Raw genomic sequence first — 21,341 nt, 5'->3', positions numbered from 1 at the left:
GTACTGTGGCCCCTCTGGCTCCCACCACAAAAATCTGGCCCAGGTCTATGAAAAGATGGCACAAGGTTGGGACCCAGCCCTGGAGGAGAGGTTTGTTGATGAGAACCCACAGAATAAAAAGACCCAGCCTCTTGTTTTGCTAGTACAGTTATTTTTCAACTGTAGAGCACTTAATAGGGGATAAAGGGCTATTCCATCCTCAACTGCATAGTCAAAGATACCTGAAAATAGCTCTTGTTAAAAACACAGTCAGGAGCAAAGAGTCAACCTGAGCAGGACAAAAATAACAGTCCTCATGCAGCCTCCCTCACCCATAACACACTTCGGTAAAGTCAGAGGTCAGGACTTTTCTCTCTGTCCAAGTCTGGAAGTAAAGTATGGCTGGGCAACAAACTAGCCAGCGGTCCAGCAAACATCCTTACCATACTTCAGTACCTGGGGCTTTGTTGTTGATGATGTGATTAGAAGCTAAAAAAATAATCTTTGATTTGTTCTCCTGCATCAATACATGCTGGTTTACAAGACAATAGGAAGAATTATCCCATGATACAAAGCAGACCCTGAAAATACAGAGGAATCCGTGACACCATGGACTACCATGCACACTAGAACCTTGCAGCTGAAAATGTCTTACCAGTGATGTGAACTGCAACAGCAGCCTCCATGGAAACAGGCAATAGAAGCACTGAGCAGAACAAGAAACCACAGTCATGTCCATGAGGACCAGGTAACACCACATTCAGAAATACAGCATCCCCATTTCCTCTATAACATGATAAGCTAAGGTATGGGCTAAGAAGGACAGCAGCACTGATGAGGGCAGCCACAGGAGTTCCCATCTTATCTTTCACAGCAGTGAGGTTATCCCAGTCACCACTGGCTAGTAAGTAGCAGTGGGTTGAGGGCACATTGAATTTTAATGCAGTGTGGAATTCAGAGATATTTGGAAAGCATCCTGCATACAGCCACATGCTGAACCCTTCTGCTTTCCTTCTCCCTTCCCCACCCACCCCAGACAAACTAAGACAATCCTGCAGAGTGTACTCCAGGCAAAAGTGGCATCAGTGTCTCTTGCTGGCTTCCCTGTTGCAGTCCTTGGGTCATCAATATGAGCCATAACGATCCTGGGGAGGAAACACACCAAATCACCATGCTGCAACACTGCACCAACTCTTAAGAGGCAAACAACAAGGTCTTAGGGTGTTTGGGACTAGAATGCAAACAAGAGATAACAGATCAGTGAAAATTTACATCAAGACAGAAAACACGCCAAAATAGAAGGTAAAATGCACTCAAATTTTAAGTTCCACCCAGGATTTATCTGACATAACAGACATAACATGACAACCTGTCTAGCAGGAGTGTAAGGCTGTCCAAGTAGTGTTCACTGACCACCTGGAATTGCTCAGTTATTAAGTCCTCAGATACAAAAGGTGCATCTGTACCTGGGAGTTTCCATGCAATTTGATAAGACAGCAATAACCCCAGTGGAAGTCAAGATATGGTTAAAGAACCTGAGCATGACGAGAGCCTATGTGAAGATACTGTAGCATAACCTCACCTGGAGGGAGTTCATCACTCCATTGGCTAGGACGGCCATCTTGCCAGCAACTGACTTCACTCCTTGCTTAAACTGTGCAATATCAGCAGCAGGCAGAACGTTTCCAATTGATACACCACCTATGAGAACCAGCACAAGATCGGAGTTCCCCAGCACCAGAGAGCACTCTGATCCCTCCCCAGTCTAGGTCCTCCAAAGCTGCCTCCACACCTCCTCCCCAGCATTAACGAACCTGAGTGTGCATTCTCAGCCTCTCCAAACAGGTCTGCAGAGCTGATAGCACTGCTGCCCGAGAGCTGCTGTAGTCGGGACCTGGCTTCATACTGCAGAAGAAAGGACAAAAAAAGTAAGGGAAAGGTACAACCTGTGCAAACAGGAGAAGATGAAGCCAGAGCTGTACCAACGTAAGCATTGCAGAGTGCATGTACCTCAGCATCTGCTTCCCGCCCAAAGAACATATCTGAAGAGATGGCTTTAGCTCCTGCAAACTTCTGCCGAGCTTCATTGGATTCCACAACTGATGTCCTGTTCTCCATATCCCTCCTACTGGTAGGCCTGAAGGAACAACAGAACATAGCTTAAGCTCACCAAATCAGTAAGAGAAGACTTCTCTCTCGGATCCTATCTGATCAAAGAGAAGCAACAAAGCCCCAGGCACTAGCTACTATCAGGGATCTCCTCTCCCCTCTTCAGGGCAGTTAAATTTGATGACTATAAGACTGGGATGCAACAGGCATAGAAATGAACGAGTCTTTCAGTGAAGGCTCATTTTCTCAGGGTCATTTATGCATGTTATCTTCTGCAGTACAAGGCTCAGATTCTGTCAAAATACAGTAGCATTTCTCCTACAGCTCTTAGACCTTATACCTTAGTCCTACACAAGGAAGGAACAGAAGCAGTAGTGGTTGCTTTACCTCTCTGAAATTGGCCGAATACTGGAAACTGTCACCTCTGGTTCCTCGTCTTTGTCCATACCCCATGAGGAGTCTGTTTCCCATCGTGAGCCAAAGGCATCTTCAAATGAGAAGGGACTATATTTGTACCTAGATACCAAAAATGGGTAATTTAGGACTGACGTTGTGTCTGGGAATAAGCCAATGACTATGCTGAATCTCAGCCTTACTTGGGGGGTCCAGATGTGAAGCCTCCACCATCTTCAAATAAGTCCAATTGGGAGCGGGAAGACTTTGCAGCCAGTGGCGTCTCCTGCTCAATTACTTGCATCTCAGACATCACTGAGTGTGAAACAGAACTAGCACAAGAAACAGGCAGTTAGGGCTGAAAAGTATGACTGCTTCCAGTTGCTACAACCTATATCCCTCAAAACTGAACCTTCGCCTTTACAGACAGAACAAGTGCCACAAGCCTAAAGTGAGAGCTGTGGGAAACCTTCACCACATATCTGGCTTGACTCCCTTAGAAGTTCCAAGACATCTTCTTAAAGGTGGTAGGAGGACACATCTGCCTACACAGGGACATCTGTCAAGCAGCAAGGCTCTAGAGCTAGGCACTCACCAGCCATATTCACCTTCAGAAAAGCTCAAATGAGAACTAGAACCTTTGAACAGGTTCCATTCCTTCTGGGGCCCAAAGCATTTTTAGACACAGTCCAGCATACAAGTTCTTTTTGTATCACAGGAGCAGCAAGCTACTGCTCAGGAAAGTATTCCAGAGCAGGGTGGTTCCAAAGCACCTCCATCTATCCTATGCCATCCACAACTGTACCTTCTTGACACCAAGCCCATGCCTAGCCTCTCCGCTTGTTCACGCTTCCTCCCTTCAAGGTTTTGAAGCTTCTTCTCTTCCTTCTTTCGATCAAGCTGCAGTTCCTGATAAGCCAGTCGCATTGAGGTGACTCTAAAGGAAAGAAGAGTGGTGAGATCCAGCTCTTTACCTTCTCCCTCAGCCCAGCCTACACTGTAAAAGGGTGAAAATAATCCTGATAACCCTTCAAAATACCAGCTGCCACAACAGCTCAGACAAAAGTCCTTTCACAGAAGCTTGTCATCTCATTCTCCCTTACTCTGAGATGCAACTCTTTTCTAGCCATCCTTGATTTCCATGGTGTAGGGATTGCCCCACCCCCAGACATAGGTACAAGAACACCTCATCCAGTTTGGTCTTTGGCTTCCTCAATCCTGTCCCAAGGTCGACAGAAAAAAAATCAAATACTTCCACATCTGCTCCTTAAACTCTTACAGAGGTAAAAGTTTTCGCAGAGGTGTAACTTTCGCCTTGTTATAAGGACCAATTTGGCTTATGGTTAGTGCTCATCCTACTATGCAGGATGTTTTCATATTAGGTGGGCCTGGACTGAGTAGCATCAGCCACATTACTTCTGATTTACATATGGAAGGTATTCAGAACAAACAGGGCACTTACATGGACTCCTCGGCTTGTTTCCTGGACTCCACTGCCTGCTGCTCCCTCAGCTGCTCTGCCACCTGAGCTTGCCGCTCGATCTCATTGAAGCTCTGGCTACTCACTTTCTGGGCTCCAAGACCTTTTTTGGCACCCAACTTAAAACAAACAAACAAATAAACAACAAAAAACCCACATAAAAGTCAGTCTCCCTGTGTAGTCCCTGTACAGGCACAGTACTGCCTACAGCAAAACATGGAAAAAAACACACGAGAGTTAACCCTCCAGCAGCAAGTGCTAAGAGATCAGCGACTGCTAAGAGATTGGATCCTGTTTTTCTATTAACATAAAAGCTATCTTTCAAAAGAGACAATGAGATAAAGCTCTGCCTTCCCCAAATGTATCTCTCAGTAGGCAGCATGGTTAAGGGCAGAAAGGAAGGGACCAGGGAAAGGACAGCAGTAATACGAGATGTGCTCTGCTGCCTCTCCAGAAAATAGGAGCTCCAACATACCCCTTTCTTGGCAGCTCCTGGCTTCTTCTTTCCAATGAGGGAGGATTTAAGTTCTGCAAGAGAAGCAAAGCGGCTAATAAGCAGAAGTGAATTATTTTAAGAAGCCAAAATAAATCAGGAACCCTCACAAACATCCACCACAGTCCAGCTGCTATAGAATCCAGGGCACACCATGCAGCTTCACATAAGACTTCACTCAGCCAAGAAAAATGCACTGAAAAGCTCCACATTTGCAGGCCAGTGAACCTGGAGAAGCATATCCACGCCTGTAGAAACTTGTAAGGCCTTCAAAAAGAGCCTTCAAGTATTACGTGGTTGATGACCTTATCCGGTACAGATCAGGGTTGCTAGAGAGGCACTAGATTTACTTTATACATAAATCCAAGAGAACACAGCTTCAAAGCCATTTGAAGCTCAGCGTCTCGCCAGTGCCTTAGGAACAAAGAAGCAAGAACCCTAAAGCTACATTTACATGTACAGACCACCAACAAAATGGACCTAAAATGTACTGTGCTATAGAAGCAATAGGTTTCTTAACACTTTCTATCAGAAAGCTGTCAATATGAGGGGATAAGGCACACCACGCCTGTAAAAACAGCCAAGGTCCAGCCAAGCAGCAGATGTCTGTGGAAAAAGTGTAAGAACAAAGCAAGCATAAAGAGGGATTTCCTATGACACTTTTCCAGCTTTTAACACTGCATAGTTCCATAATCTGATTGCCCTTGTTGGGCCTTTACTCCAAAAGTGTCTCCCTACTTTCTATATCCACATGACTTTTGTCAATCCACACTTGAGATCCTGGGAAGGCTGTTGAGAATGACCTTTTCTAATTTTACCATAATTTTTTAAAATAGTGAGATGAATGTCCCAAATCTCCTACCTGATACTATTTTCAGCTCACCATTTATAACTTCTTTGATTTTATTACTGTCAGGAAATGTTTTTTTTTTTTTTAATAGCAGTAAGATCCTTTGCCAGAGAAACAATATTTAGCTTAAATCCCAATACGATACACGTAAGCTTTGGCTCATTCTCTCCCTCTAAGCAAAAGAAGCTAAAGTTAAACTTGAAGGCAGAATCACAAAATGGGCAGGCAGAATTGTGACAAGCAGCCAGCGCAGGCCACCTGTTAGCCAGTTACCTCTGGCAGGAGCAGGCTCCTGTGGTGACAGGTACATGGACATGTCTGAGAAGAAACAAACATGGGGAATGAATAGACACGTAAGGACATAGTTTTTCCACCCAGGATGAAGCCCACTGTGGGCTATAAGCATACTCTTGATAAGAAAAGCTCTGCAAGATGCTTTGTGCAGACAGGAGAGCAATGGTTGGGACAATCAGATATAAACTCCTGTTACTCAGCCAGCTAAAGATTTTCCTTGCTTCCAAGTTTCTGGAGGAAAAAGCAAAACAAAACACAAAACAGCCATGTGGCCTTGATCAGCCAAATTCCAGATACACAAATAGCAAGTTTTGTCCAAAGCCCCAAGATGAAAACGAACTTTAAAGATGAGATATCCTTGAACTCAATCATCCAAAGGAGTGAGATAACCTCCAATAAGCTGTGGATTGTTGTGGAGAAATCCTCAGTATTGCTTCCACAGGAAGATAAGCTCCTTTCAACATTCTGAAAATAGGTTCATTGTTTCCAACTCCACTAAGCTTACTACTGAGCAGCAGGTGTAACAGCAAGACTCATCTAAAAGACCCTAAAGAATCTTACTTACCTATAGGAGCTTTAGGAGATGTGCTCAACAAGTCAATAGATGGGCCTTGGCTTGGATCTGCAGGCACAAGAACAGGAGAGTACATTCAGAGACCATAGAATCATATTACAGAACAGCCTGGGTTGAAAATGACCACAACGATCATCTAGTTTCAACCTCCCTGCTGTGCAGGGTCGCCACCCACTAGATCAGGCTGTCCAGAGCCACATCCAGCCTGGCCTTGAATGCATCCAGGGATGGGGGGGGGATCCACAACCTCTGTGGACAACCTGTTCCACTGTGTCACCACCCTCTGTGTGAGATACTCTTAACTCCTTTATTCTCACAATGTGGTAGTTTCACTATCTCTCTTCTAACTTCTGTGCTCCACAGCAATCAAACCAAGCTAAGTTCCAGCTTGAAAGCTGGAATTTTCCAAGCACAATTACCTTAGATCTCCACAGAGCAAGTTACCTACTCTGTGGTGGTCTCAACATGTTAAAAGAAAGAAAACGCTCTGAAAGTGAATACACAAAGCTGTTTCAAATTAATGTCGTGCTTCCAGATTCTTGTTTTCTTTGCAACTTATCTTAGAAACAGTTTTCTGCTTTATGTTCACATGCCATTTTCAGACAGCGCACAGAGCTTCCATTTCTTCAAACCTGAAACAAGCTTTTCCAACTGTGGTACAAAACTGTACTCTCCTGGAAATTAATTCAGGTTCTTGAGATACATTACTCAGCAGAGAACTCACGTGCTGCTTCACTGCTTTCTGATGACTTTGGTGCTTTTTCCATGTCCAAGGAAGACTGTGCAGGATTCTGGCTGGCATCTGCTACATCCCAGGTTCTGGAAGACTGTAAGGAGATAATCACCCTAATGATTTGCAGAGAATGAATACATATAACAAGCCTGAACTTACTTCTAGTTCAGATGCCTTTACTCAGCTTAAAGTCAAGAAAACATGTTCCAAACAACAGACTGTGCCCCCACTGAAGATAAATACAACCCCTACATTCCTTTACTGGGATTAAAAAATAAAAAATAAAAAATAAATAAAAAAGCAAAATGGAAAACCACAAGGAATAACAGAGTATTGTACAAGCAGTTGGCCAAATCCACTTCCACTGGAAAGCTGACTAAACCAGGTGTTCAAAGTAATAGCCAACCCTTGCTTTAACTGTCCAAAGGGACTCTGCGTTAACCAGGGAGATTCCTTGAAGATAAAGATGTTCTCAAAGAGAAAAGGCATGGGTACTGAAAACCCATATAGAAATATTTATATCTGTGGACTATATTGCAGACTGATGACTGAATCTTAGATGTTCTGTGTTACTACTGAATGCATACACAGTTTAGAATCCTTCTCAACTAAGCAGAACTGCTCCTACTGCCACTCCAGTGGCAGTGGCTCCTGGACGAACAGCTGGCTACCTGAGAGCTGTTAAAGCTGTCTGGTTTAAGCAATTCTTCCCACCTGTGTGTGCTCCATGAAGAAATCAGCATCACTCTTATCAGGGGAATGCCCAGGGGCTCCACTGAGTCCATCTATGAGCAACTGAAGAAAAGAGAGTTAAAAAGAAGCTATCCTACAAGACTCAGTATGAAGTGCTGCATGTCTAACTGTAGAGATCTGCTTAGACTTACATCAGTGCCATACTTGGCCATGGCAGCACTTGCCAGCTGCCGGATCTTCTCCCTGTACATCTGGGCAGCTCGACTGTTATACTTAGCATTGGCATCTGTTGTAGTGCAGCCATGCTGGCGGAAGAAAGCAGTCTGAAATGAGAAGAACATTCAGTCTCCTTGTTGCTAGATCATACTCAAGTAGCAGTTAGACGTGACACAAACACTACAGAAACAAGAAGCTTCCCAAAGACAGGAGATATAATACTGAGCACCTGGCATGAAGCTTACACTGATCAGCTCAGCTTTCCCCAAGAAGTCTCATCCAAACCCCAGAGGATGTGAACAATCCCTTTCATTCCCAGAGAAACGCTTTTGTCACCATGCTGAACAAGAGCTTCCCAACTGATCAATGTTACTAACTCCTTTTGTTTAAGAGGGCTATGCCTTTCATTTAAGAAAAGATGTCAGGAAATGACTGATCTGCATGCCAGAAAACAATACATGTATAGGCCACGGGCTGACTTCCAAGTGCACCTGCCCTCATTATACATTTCAAGAAAACAAGAAAAAGAAGAGAGAGAGTGAGGTTGGTACCCAGAAAGCCACACAAAAGAAAGGGACAAGAAACTGAGGATGTGGATTAGCAATAGAGAAAACAAGCAAAACGCCTATGGAAGTTCCTCACCGCATTGGCATTGCTGCCCACTTGCATACATCTCAGCTGGAACCAGTTCCAGTTAGAGTCGAGCTCTGTGGACCTGCATGAAAACAAATTACTGCTATTAATGATAGGCAAGCGTGCCAAATACAAAAGCACACTCCAAGCTAGAACAGTCAGAGATCCCACTTCCGTTCTACCAGAGCACAGGAGGCAAAGGAGGAAAGCACATGTCAGTGAATTATAAGGAATTAATCTGAACTTTTAAAGCAAGGAACAAAGTTAGCTTCAGCTTCATACCAAATAATACGGCATCCAAATTGAGAGGGCGCCTCACTGGTATGGTTTGCTGAGAGGTGGGGCCTGAATCAGGAAAGCTTCCGTTCCACATCTGATCTCACCACAGCAAAAGACTCGTGCTCGGCCCACCCCTCCGATCAAGCCAGAGCACATGACAAAGCAGCCCAAAACGGTCAAATGGAGCAAGGGCATGGCGCATCTCTTAGGGTTACTCGACTTATCTTTGTATGAGCAACGATCACTATTCTGTTACTCAGAAGTTTTTAGAGATACAGAAAGTAAGAGCAAAACCACCTTCCCCTCTGGGCTAACGCAGAAAAGGCTGGATAACATTCCTGCTAACAACATTCCGCTTTTTGCTTTGCTCAGCGTTACAAAACACTCTCAGACTGTTTTACTAACGACATTCACATACCATGGTCTCCTACCAACTTCTTCCAAGTCCAGACGCTGTTACACAACCTAGGGGACACAGCACAACGCCGTCCTGCCCTGACCCGCGGCTCCCCGTATGCAGACACACAACCCGAAGCCACCGCTTGCCGACGAAGCTTTGCCCCGACGGAACCCCCGAACCCCGCAGCGAAGCGCGGCGCGCCGGCCTGCTCCCACACACCTGATGAAGCTGAGGTGCACGCCCAGGGAGCGGTGGACGCCGGAGCAGTCGATGCACAGGAAGACACCGTAGGTGATGCTGGCCCAGCTCGGGTTCTTGGCGCCGCAGTCGAAGCACGACTGGAGGAGCAGAGGGACGGCCGGGTTAGGGCTGAGGTTGAGGCAGAGCCCTCGCCTCGCCCCGCGGCCGCTCAGCCGGGCCCCAACCCCGCCGCTCAGACTCCGGCCCGCAGAGAACCGGCCCCGCCGGGAACCGGAGCGCCCTCCCGGCCCCGCCCGCTACCTTGTTGGCCGGCGCCGCCCGGAGCCGCTTGAAAAGAGTCTGGATCTCCGTCTTGCTCGGCTCCGCCGCCATCATCTCTCCTTCCCACACGCCACTGCGTCGACGGGTCCCGGCAGGGCCCAACGAGCGCAGGAGCGAGCGGGACTACGGGAACCGCCCAAGCCCAAACCGGCAGTGGGACCGCCGGCAGGGGGCGCGCTCGCGGCTCGCGCGGGGGAGGGCTGGTCCCGAGGTCCCGGCTCTGCGCCGCGGTGCCTGCGAAGTCCCGGAGGCGCCGTGTGGTGCCTCGAGGCGCGGCACGCGGCTCTCCGACCCCCGCTGAGCTCCCGGAACGGCTGCTGCCTGAGGGAGCTCGAGGGTTGTGCGGGTGTCCCCGCGGTGAGGCCACAGCCGGGGAGTGATGTAGTGAGCTGGAGGCACGGCCTGCCCCTCAGAGCAGCGCGGGGCGGTGATCCAGGTAGGGAAGGGCTCGCTTGAGGCCAGGCACGGCGTCGGGACCTTACCGTGCTGAGTCACAGACCGGCGCGTCTTTGCGTTGCAGTGCAAGACAGTAAGAGAAGAGGTAGCTGTGCTTTGAACTGTGTGTCGGTGGCATAGAGCCCCTTTCGCACCGTGACAAGGGACAAGTGACTGTGGATCAAGGACAGCAGGAGCTACCCGCTATCATGGCACTGCTGAGCTGGAGCAGAACGTGCCTCCCTTCCTTCCTTCCAGAAGGAGATCGTTTGGCCACATCAGTCTGCTGCTAGCAGTAAATGTGGAAGTATCTGGACAAGGCAACTTTCAGTTTACATTTAAAGGTTTCCATGTCACTTATTTTTAATTTTTCCACTGATATGCAAGGTAGATGGTAGAATTAATTGCTCTGGGAGCCTAGGATGCGTGATCTTAGCAAGGTCTGTCACGTTTGGGGATATAAAGATACAACCAGGGACAACTGAGACATTCAGCAAAAGCTCCTGCAGAACAAGGCTTAGCAGGAGTGTTGAGTCTTGTGTTCTGGGACTCTTCAGGGGCCAAGCTGCACAGTCAGCTGGGACCTGATACAGAGACAGGCTACTCTGCAGTATGACAGGAGGCTTCTGCACACTCATCTGACTCGAGCTGCCCTAGGACAAGGTACTGAGGCTGGTAGCAAAGCTGAATCCAGCTGGCAGGGCACGTCCTTGGCTGCAGCCCCACCTTGGGCAGCCCCTGCAGTGTGTTTCTCTTACCCTGCTACCTTGGTTGCTTCTGTATGCCCATTTCTGGGGTTACACAAGCAGTACTGGGGAATCAATTCAGGTAAAAGTAACTGATAGCTTTTTGTCACAGTTATTTTTAAACCATCTGAGTTCCCTGATCCCATTCATGGTGCAGCTGTCCTCGCAGTCATACCAGGAAAGCCAGCGTTGAGTGTTGCAAGAGCTGGCTGCGCCCTGGGAGGAAGAGAGCTGAGGGCAGCTCCAATAGGGCTGTGCCTTCATCAGCCATTACTCATCCCCACAATACCTGAGCATGGCAAGCAGAGCAGGCATTGCCAGGGCTGAGTTGCTTACTCCACCTTGTCCCCATCTACTGTGCTGCAGTGTGATGCTGCTCCCCTCCTGTGTAGGCTTTATTCTGGTGATGTCTGTGTTTGGCTGCCTGAGGGATGTGCTGTGCAGGAACTAGGAGGGACAGAGTCTGTTGGCAGTGCTGTTACCACTGTTTGGGGCTTATGAAAGAGGAATGGCCTGTACACAGGAGGAGCCAAGGCAATCTCTGAGGCCTGTAGCTCAGTATCACACATTGTTTCTGCTTGTCTGTGCTAGGAGGCATGTGGGGAGAGTGCAGGCTCTGCTGTTCTGTGAAGGAGTACATGGTTCGTGCTCACTGTGCTGTGTCCCAGAAAGGCTTGCCTACAGCAGGGTTATTTAAGCTGCTTTGTCTCAGCCAGGCCCCTTGCAAGCCTTCCAGCCCACACTGATTGCTCCAAGTCCTGGCAAGGCTGCTGATCCTGTCCATCAGTTTTACATAAAAGCAGCAGGAAGAGTATGCTCCTGCTCTGAGAAATAGTCAGCTTCTTTTTGTTGCCACTTTCAGTACAGGAAAGACCTCCTGCTGCTGACTCTTCCTTGTGAGCATGTGCTGTCATTGCACAGTTATTGCTATTTCCTGCATCTGTTTCTCTTGCATCTCATGTGCTTTGCTGTTGAATTTCTGAACAGCTAGCTGGCATCCTGTTCTTTAGCCCTCAGCTTTTGTGTCCATCTACATCACATGTAAAATATGACTCTTTTCTCCTCATTGCTGTGACAGCAGATTCTGAGCCATTTGTAGCCTCCTAATGAGGGATGGTGCTGTTACCAGTGTCAGTTAGTGACAGTCTCCAGCATCATGCAGTAGAGCAAAGGAAGGTAACCAGGCACATTCTTGGAGTGTGCCATACCACTGGGGACATTTTTTCAGCGCAGAAGTCTTGTTGTCTGCTATTACTGTGGAAGGCAAAGTGGCAGAGAGAAAACCCAAGGGTCCTGCATGAGAAGCAGGGGATGTGTCAGACGAGAGCTGGAGAAGCTCAGGGGTGAAGTGCCACAGTGGGTGTAAAACCTGCCATGCACTTGCAGGTCTAAGCCAAGGAGAGTAGAAGGTGCCCCTCTAGGGACCCATCTGGAAGCAGGGTGACAGTGGGGAGAAGGGACCTAGCTGTCTTCTACTGCCCTCCAACTTGTGAACCAGAATAACTGTGGAGAAGAAGGGAGGGCATGCCTCCTACCCTCCTACTTGGACCCATTGGCTTCTCAAGCTTTTGCTGAAAGGTTGAAACTACCTGAAAAAGAACTGGGAGAGACAGTGTCCCATGGGTCACAGTGTGAGTGGTGGGGTATCAGGAACCTAGTGATGTGTGGAGAGATGAACAACACTTAAAACAGGGTTGCCAAATATAGTTATATATTTGGTTTGTTTTTAAACAGCCAGTTTACAGATACTGGGACCGGTCTGCCAGTGTGCCACACAATGTAATTAGTAGCTGTCTCTGTAGGAAAAAGTATTGTACAAAGGCAGGCAGTCACATTACATGCTGACTCCATACAATGCTTGTAGCGAGATTTAAGATAAGGAGCTATTATGCTACATGTAGAGTGAATATTCTGTTAAGGTTTACAGCTTAAGCGGTTTTACTGCAAATCAAACAAATGTTGTGGTTTGGAGAGAAGCCAGCAAGGGTAGAAGAAGCATACAAATTAAGGAGCACAATAGATGAGTAACTCAAGAGGTACTGAGAAGCAGAGTAATGGCTTGGTCTGGTTTGGAGGTGTGCTGCAGCCAGAAGGGGTCCTGCTGCACGTGCTGTCCCTTGCACTATTCTGACAAGTGGGTAACCGTGGTCTGAGTCACAACCCTAGCCCTGCCCTAACACCAGCTGTCCTTGCTTTGCTGAGCTGATTGCTCTTTCCCCCGAAATTGCTAAAGTAAGGGAAGAGCCAGGAAGGTTTGGAAGGGTGGAGAGCACTGTCTCTATCAGCTGATGTTGCTGGGCTGCATGGCAAAATGGCTGAGGCTTGACGGAGTGTGTAACTACAGCATGAATCTTGGTGCTAGCGTAGTTGTTAAGTAACTGTATGTATGCATGTACATGTTATGTTTTTATGCTTTGTTTTTGTAACCCTATTTCCAGTATTGTTGTTGAATATTTTCAAACACACAGTTTGAAAATAAATCTCTGACTGGCATGATGTGCTGGGGATCTGGGAGGCTCTGGTATGCCCCAAAGCAGAGGAGAGCTGGCAGATGTCTTAAGGGGAGGAGGAATGGGAATGTTATGTACCTTGCTGTGTGGTCAGTTTGGAGATGTGCTGTAACAGTTGTCCTTGCTTGGAGCAGGTTGCTCAGCAGGTGACAGTCACAGCATGTCCTGTGGCTTAAAGTCATACTCACCACACCATGTGGGAGCAAGGTGGGTGGACTGGGCAGTTAGCAGGCTCTGAACTGTCTTGTCATGAACAAAGTCAGAGAGGGAGTAAAGCCCCAAGGCTGGCTAGAGGTAGGGTAAGCCTTTGGCAGTGCTCGTGGAAGCCTGGAAGGCAGAACAAAAGCACTGCTTTCTGCAGCAGTCCCCCATGTTCCCCCATGCTCCTCTGTCTAGTGGATGAACTGCAGCTCTGCTGCTGCAGCAGCTTCCAGAGCTTGGAGTTGCTATAGCCCCCTGAGTGCAACCAATCCAGCTGGGCTGGGACAGCAGGGTAAAGGCAGGATAGTGGCTCAGGGGAGAGAGTGAGGAAGGCTGATTCAGATGCCCCTGCCTTGGCTGTCTGTTTTGGCAGCCAAAGGGCTTGCTTCTTTACCCACTCACCCAAGGTTGCACTGTGCCATGTATCTTTGCATATTTATTAATCACCAGCTTAACTGTTCTCAGAGTGACCCAGATGGTTTTCTCCTATACAGGAGCTATCCGGGAAGCAATTCACACCCTTAGGTTCCCCCAAAATACAGCAGCAGTTGGTACCAGCAATGCTGATTCACTGGCAGACATCATTCCTGTCCTAATAACAAGACATGTGAAAAAAGGAAGTGGTAGCAACACAGTCTCCTAGCAGAGGTGCAGACCTTCTGCCTCATTGCAGTCATATAATCTCTGTCTGCCTAAAGCATGACAGATCTATAGCACTTGGCTCTGCTGTTCCATGGCTACAGGCTCTTAGACATGAGAGAGCACTTCTGGAAAACTACCTGAGTGCAGAGGCCAGGGAGGGTATGGGATGCAAGAGGGGAATGTATTACAAAAAATATTTGCTGGCTTACTGGGAAAATGTGTTGGGTCTTCCATAGACCTGGAAAGGGGAGGAAGCTGCAAGAAGACCCTCAGCTAGACCCCTGAGCAAGGCAGGGTGCAGTTGTAACATCTGTCTCCCAGAAGGCAGTCATTAAACCTCTTAGCCATTAGTCATAGTTATAAGACAGATATAAGACACGTGTTCAGCCTTTTGAGGTGGTTAATAAATAGAACAAGATTTGCTGTATCCAGTGCTATTACTGAGTTGCAGGAAATGGGGAAACTAAAAACGAGTAGTGGAGAATGACAGAACAGTAGAGGGACTGGAGTGTGCCTTGTATCACGTAGCATTTCATCTTATAAATACGATCAGGTTCAGTGAGGAGCTTGGATCAGAAAGGATGAGAACCAGAGAGAGCCTGCAGCAGGTTGCATCTGAGTGACATTCCCTTGGTAGACATTCTCTTGAACATGAAGGAAAGAGGCACAGCTAGAATGATGGGGAATAGAATTTCCTTAGGGAACCTAATTACAAGGCTTTGCACAGAGCAAAGACCAAAAACCTCTCAGATGAAGAGAGGAACATACTCTCTGAACCCAAGAGGGATGGGAATCTATCACCTTCTCTGATGGGAAAACAAGGCAGCCTGCCAAGGAAAGGAGAGTATTTTCCAAGTCTGTTTCCCCTCAGATTACATAGGAGCAGGTGGTCTGTAGGGTTGTAGCTGCTTCCTTATTGTTCTTCATAGGTCATGGTTTCATGAGCTCTTCCTCCTTCAGCTTCCTGTGTTCTCTGTTGCAGGTGTCTGTTCAGCTCCAATACCAGCTCTGAGCCTTCAGTCCTTGGCAGGCAGTCTGCATGCTGGGGACAGAGTTCCAGTACTGTTTGATGCTCTTTGGAACAGTGCCACTGGAGAAGCAGATCCATTACAACCTGTGGTGTGCAAAGTCTGGCTTTGGAGCTGGGGTATACAGTGCAGACAACGTATCAGTGATTGGAGTAGTCTTCCTGCATGTGGCAGCAGGACTTCATAGATGCTAGACAGTGCTTCTTAGCTACATCTTCCTTGCTACCTTCCACAGCAGTGGTGGGGCTGAGCTGCTGTGCGGCTTTATCCTCAAGCAATACAACAGCAACACCCAGGTGTCAGCATGCCCACGATGTCAGATGCCACTGCCCTAACAAAGGCACTGCCACCATGGGTGACAGTTGATGTCATCTCGATGGAGCCCATGTTACTGCATCCAACCACTCACGTTGGAGTTCATGTACTTCTGTGATCCTCGCTACTTCTCACGTTTGTGCACAGCATGCTTCAGGCTCTGGAATGTTTCAGGTGAGCAGCAAGTTTATCTACTAGGAACTGTGTCTATCTCCTTGGTGTTCCGTGGGAGGAGAGGGTTCCCCAAGTTGTTCTCAAGCAGAGGGAGGTCAGGTCTAGGGAGCAGTGCTTCCCAGCTGTTCAGCAAGAGCACAGCAGAGACATAACATTTCAAGGCCAACTTGGCTTTGCCTGTCTGTGAGGCAATTGCTTGCATCCTTGAGCTGCTTGCCTGCGTTCAACATCTGCAGTAGCTGTAATTCAAGAGACCAAGCAGCCAAAGGAGTTGGCTTCACAGACCCTAAAGTTACAAGAAATCCAGTTCCTTGAACAAAAAAGGTACTGCCTTTGAGAACTGTAGTTTATGTTGGTCTTGGGTTGTCAGGACTAGCTTAAATGTCAGCTCACAATCCTGGAACAGGCCACGTGGTACTTAATAGAATTAGTGCTCTCTCTGGTTTTGAGATTCTTTACTGAAGAACTTTAATGTTAGAATTAGATAAGTCAAAAAACTCAAGTGACTTATGTGCAGGGGGAAAAAGGAGAGGTGGAGAAGGGGGAAGATGGTGGTACTAAAGTGAGGGAAGCACCTCCTTTTTCACAACAGAGCAACATACCTGTTTTGGAGTTTCTCAAATTGTCCACTGCTTCCTTGAAGGTAGCCCAGACAGCACAAGACTAACTTGTTGGAGGACAGAGCCAACAGGGCTGTCCTATCAGATGTGACCTTTTCCAGCAAACGTGTAATCTCAGTTCCCTGCAAATTACCTCACTCACCAGAGTTTTCTAAACTGAATCCCTTTAGTACAAGGACTAGTTGTCTGCAGCACTTACAAGACAGGTAGGGAGCATGCCTGAAAGGGAAGAGTGTGACCCAAGGCAGGCAGCACTAAGGAAAATATAATGTGAGCAAGGAAAATGAGAAAGCTGTTGTTTTACTTGGATGCTCTTTTGAAAACAAACAATAATCAGTGTACATAAGCACCCCTGTGAGCTGTGATTTGGATGGGGAGTAGGTAGCAGTGGTTCAGCTCTGTGGGTGGCCACAATGTGTAGAAAGGTTGCAGGGCCACCAAGTGAGACAAACATACAAAGGATGGTGGATGTGGCACTGCTTAGGAACACTGTGGCACCTGCGGGGAATTCCTGAGGAGAATTTGAGAGAAAGGGCTAGTATGCTCACAGCTGGGGATGGGGATTGTTTTGGTGTCAGCCTCCTGCTGAAAGCAGGAACAATAGACTCAGGAAGGAAAGAGTTTGTGAAGTCAAAGGAGAAGAATACGGGTCCTGGAAGAAGATTTCCAGCTGATATGCTAGAAGGGAAGTACAGAGAGGAAGGGATCATAGGATCTATAAATAGCTGGACCCAGTGAAAGCACTCGGACTTTAAGAGGACAGATTACAGGCCTCTGCACTTAACAGGGGAAAGGTGCTGACCACTAGAGTGCTTCAGGAGAAAGGAAGTCTCAAGCTGCAGCTGTAATTACTTTAAGCTGGGAGACTGACAACAAACCATGAACCTCTGCAAGTAAGATTATCAGACAGACAGGATGACCCAGACAATAAAATGGATGTGTTAAAAGCAATTAAGAAAGTGACTGGGCCTGAGACTTGTTCATTTGTTCACTGCAGTCCTGTTGTTTAATCAGGATGTCCCAACAGAGAAACAGTCAATCTTTTCCAGCTACCCCGTTGCCTCCACCCCCTACTTTTCCTTCTTCATCTTGTCTAGAATCATCCTCTCACATTCATCCCATTTGCTCTTCTTTGGTGAGTTAACAAACAGTTTCACTCCCTTGCAGCCCCTGAGCTTTCCAGCTCCTTGTAGTCTGAAACTGGATGGCAGTACAATACTTGATCACAGGTTAGTTTTTTTCCTCTTTTATTTTGGAGCAAGAGCCCTCTGAAGACGCTTTGCCTGGTATCATCTACCCTTCCTGTTCTTGCACAGTGGCTCCTGCCAGCACCCGATGGGTACTTTCCAACCATTTTTTCCATAGGTGAAGCTGGAGTTGTGGTGGCACTGGCATTGTCTCAGTTTCAGCTCCACGAGCAACACGGAGCATCCCTACTAGTCTTTGTGCAGTTAACGTAGAAGCAATTACTTCTTCAAGAAGCAGCGTTCAGGGCCATTTTAACTCCAGCACTGCTTTCCTCACAAGCAGAGGGGGATTCTGCAGCCTCTTGCCCATGAATAAAACACAAGCAGATCTGAAAATGCAACTGAAGCAACCCAAAGTTGTGCAGTTTGCCCGCACTTCAGTCAGGTAGAATGTGCCTGAAATAGAGCTGAGCAACCAACAACTGCAGCCTTAGGCTAGACCTGTAAACAGAGCAGGAGCAAAGGGAATTCAGAATGACTTTTAACAGCTCAGGGATTGCTGTGCAGAAACTGACTCCTACTTGTACCTTCCTCGGTGTGGCAAACCAGCCAAAGACATGAAATGGGGAAATGGGATGGAAAGTAAACTGAAACACAAATGGCCCCAACCTCCACACAGGGCTTTGGGACTGTCACCAAAGATTAGAGGCTAACCACAGCTCAGCTGCCATCACACAGCACAGCTGGCCCGTGCACACTACAGGCTCTGAGACAGATTCTGCCTACAGGACAGAAATGTTATTAGTGGGTTGAGCAACCTCAGCTTCTGCTTTGGGGAAATGGGTGTGATCTGCCATAGAAAATCTTCAACAACTTATTTCTAGAAAAACTCCTCATCAACAGAAAATCCAAGCTTTGCACCATACTTTAATTAAAAGTTCTTGCCAAGGAAGATGTCAGAACTAAATTAATTATCTGCCAAGCACAGCTGTGCAAGCTTTTCACAAGGAAGGGCTTCATTTAAAAAAAAAAAAGGTGACTAATGTTGTCACTGTGTCACTATTAGGCAAAGAGACACATCTGTATGTTTTCACAAATAGTATAGGGGAAGAATAGGCTTTGCTAGCCTTATGGAATTCAGACACAATTAGTTCACACGTGCATCTCTCTGTTCATGCAAAACCACTCAAAAGCATGGATAACGAGTTTCAACTAGAGCCTTTACACTTAAAAACCCCCTGCATTTGCTCCTGTGGAAAACTAAGTTTCCAGGCAGAACCTATTACTTTCATACAAGACCATTAAGGGTTTTTTGTTCTTGTTGTTTTGTTATCTTCTCTTGGGGAATTTCTTTACACAGGGTCTCTTTTACTAATCCATTTGGGTTTGGGTACCCAGGACTAAGAGCTATACCAAAATTTATGAGCTACAGTAAGACACAGCAGTTTTTTATTCCTGATATGTTTTTTCCTGTCCCTTACTTCAGCTCTTGGCAGCAATTTGATGTGCAAACATTCTTTAGGAGACACATTCATATAATCTATGGTGTGTCACTATTTCTGGCAGCCTTCAAGCAGGCCATTATGATCAAGTGGTTGGGTCTTCCTAGGACGAACAAATCTGTTCAGACTTTGTCCTGTGGAATTTCAGGTGGTTTATATTTAACCAGGGGTCCTGTCTGCTGGCCATTTCTGTTCTCACCACCAGTTCTGGAGCCACCTACTGCCATCCCTAATTATAACCCAGTCAGACTTAGAAGAATTGAAGAAGTCATGCTTCCACCTTTTCCTCTGTAACTCCCTTCTACATTTTTATTTTGACCTTACTTGAAAGGCAAGTATTAGCATTTGGAAACATCCAGGCTAACAACATCAATTTCTCTGTTTATCATAGCGCCAGTCAGGTCATTCCATCCTTGACTGTTTTTGTTTCTTATCTCACAGGCCTGGCAGACATGCTGTCTTCGCATTCATATGCATTAGACCAAAACAGCAAATTACTCAGCTGGGGGTCAGCAGTGGAACACATAGTTACCATGCAACACAGCTGCTACTTTACATGGTACACGGTACTAAAAGAGGAAATGAGATCTTTAAATGCAAATGCTTATGCACTGACATATTTGATTAGGTTGTATAAACTTAGTGATTTCTCCTAAAATTGGGCCTAGAATAATAGGTAGTCACAGCTAAATCCAAGCTTGTTTAATGTCTGTTGCTTGGTTCTCTAACTACTTTTCTCTCTTCTTGAGAAGTGGTATTACTAATTCAGAGCCAATTGCCTATTTAGCCACATCTTTTTGGTTTTCATCCTTCTTTCCATACAACGGTGAAGGTACAGTGCTAGAGATGCCTTGAACAAAATCTGTCCTCACAGCCACTGCATTTCTGCAGTCTCACAAGGGACCTAGACAGCATCCATCTCAGATCTTTGTCCACAGCACACTATTTCAATGCATCCAGTACGCTGTGAAAGACTAATTTCCACTCTCTAGCAGACACCAAGATCTTAGTAATACTTTATAATTTCACCAGCATTTAAATTTGTCCATCCTCAACTCCTTTTTCAGTCCATGCTTGCCAAATACCAGTTTTGATTTGCTAGCTGCTAAAATTCTGCAGTCATTTAATCCCAAACGTTCACTTACAACTTCAGACTGTATCATCTCTTTTCCAAACAGCCCTACAGCTGTTAGTCCCTGTATGGTTGGCAGAAGCTTGACTGAGGTTTTTGAGTCTAATTGAAAAATGATCTTCATGTGTGCCAACTCAGAATAAGCAGTACACTGCATCTGATAGAATCTACTGCTGTGACACAATAAGTGCATAGGCTAAAAACTGGCTAGTTTTATACCATGAATGTTTGCTTTTCCTTTTGCATTTTCTTGTGGCCTTGGGATGACTGTGTATGGGACATGCCCATCAGTCATGGGCGTGTTCCTCATGTTTAGGCAAATCCTTACGTTTGAATAAGCGATTAAGATCAAGATTAAGATCAGGACTGCACTGGTCCAGCAGCCTCAAGATGCTTTCAAGAGCAGAAAGCAGGACAAAGGCAAAGATTCAATACGTGTTCCCTTGCTGAATGGCACTTAACTGGACACAAGCATACCGGATGCAGGCCAGAAAAAAAGCCATCCAATCTGCTATCAGACACTTCCATTCACACCTTTGTTAGTATGAACAGCCAGATCATACAAGACAGAAGCCTTTCTCCTGTCCCTAAGCTGTACTCTATCATTCATTCCTGGTGTTATCCCAATAAATTGGAGAGTAGTAGGAGGGGAAATCCAGGCTTAGAATCATAGAATCACCAAGGTTGGAAAAGACTAAGGTCCACCTGACACCACTATTTTCCATTAAACTACGCACCTCACTACAACATCTAAACATTTCTTGAAGGTTTCCAGTGATTATGACTCTACCATCTCCCTGAACAGCTCGTTCCTGCACCTAAACAGTCTTTCAAAGTTTTTCCTGTTGTTCAATCTGAATCTCCCCTGGAAAGGTTTTTGAAGCTTTGTCACTTATGCCAGCTGCTTTACCCACAGGAGTCAACTAGCCTGCAGATGAAGATTTCTGAAAGATGTGAGAATAAACAGAATTCTGTTCCGCTCAACTGAGCAATAAAGAGAAAGGAATAGAAGTTCTCTATAGCCCTACTCATGCAGAGTTCCTTGAACAGGAAGCTTGCGGGCAGGGCAGCCCCCACCTCCCTATGGATGCACATGCATGGAAGCTAAGAAGCTCTTTTGCCTGTTTTGAAGAGTTGCACGTGTCATGCATCTCCCTTCACTGAGTGCAAGTCAAGAGGATCTGTTCCCTTCTGTACTTCC

At 46.5% G+C, this 21,341-nt stretch overlaps 1 protein-coding gene across 2 annotated transcripts; it reads right to left on the bottom strand.

The window, feature by feature from the left end:
* Positions 1-131: 131 nt before the first annotated feature.
* On the bottom strand, positions 132-9,779 carry ARFGAP2 (ARF GTPase activating protein 2). 2 transcript variants are annotated; one of them, XM_085224689.1, is made up of 17 exons: positions 9,628-9,779; positions 9,346-9,464; positions 8,457-8,529; positions 7,790-7,921; positions 7,620-7,700; positions 6,897-6,999; positions 6,164-6,220; positions 5,578-5,622; positions 4,437-4,489; positions 3,944-4,080; positions 3,287-3,418; positions 2,685-2,813; positions 2,476-2,604; positions 1,990-2,116; positions 1,794-1,884; positions 1,562-1,680; positions 132-1,124 (listed from the first exon to the last, which is right to left on the bottom strand). In XM_085224689.1, exons 1-17 carry the CDS (start codon positions 9,700-9,702, stop codon positions 1,104-1,106), a joined length of 1,623 nt encoding a protein of 540 aa, XP_085080815.1. In that variant the 5' UTR covers positions 9,703-9,779; the 3' UTR covers positions 132-1,103. The 2 variants fall into 2 exon arrangements, with proteins under 2 accessions (XP_085080815.1, XP_085080816.1); XM_085224690.1 differs by lacking the exon at positions 5,578-5,622 and having other exon boundaries at positions 9,628-9,778.
* Positions 9,780-21,341: the final 11,562 nt, after the last annotated feature.

The sequence above is a fragment of the Meleagris gallopavo genome, chromosome 5 (assembly GCF_905368555.1).
Source record: "Meleagris gallopavo chromosome 5, MGAL_WU_HG_1.1, whole genome shotgun sequence".
NCBI lineage: Eukaryota > Metazoa > Chordata > Aves > Galliformes > Phasianidae > Meleagris > Meleagris gallopavo.
This window is presented reverse-complemented; position numbering and strand designations above follow the sequence as displayed.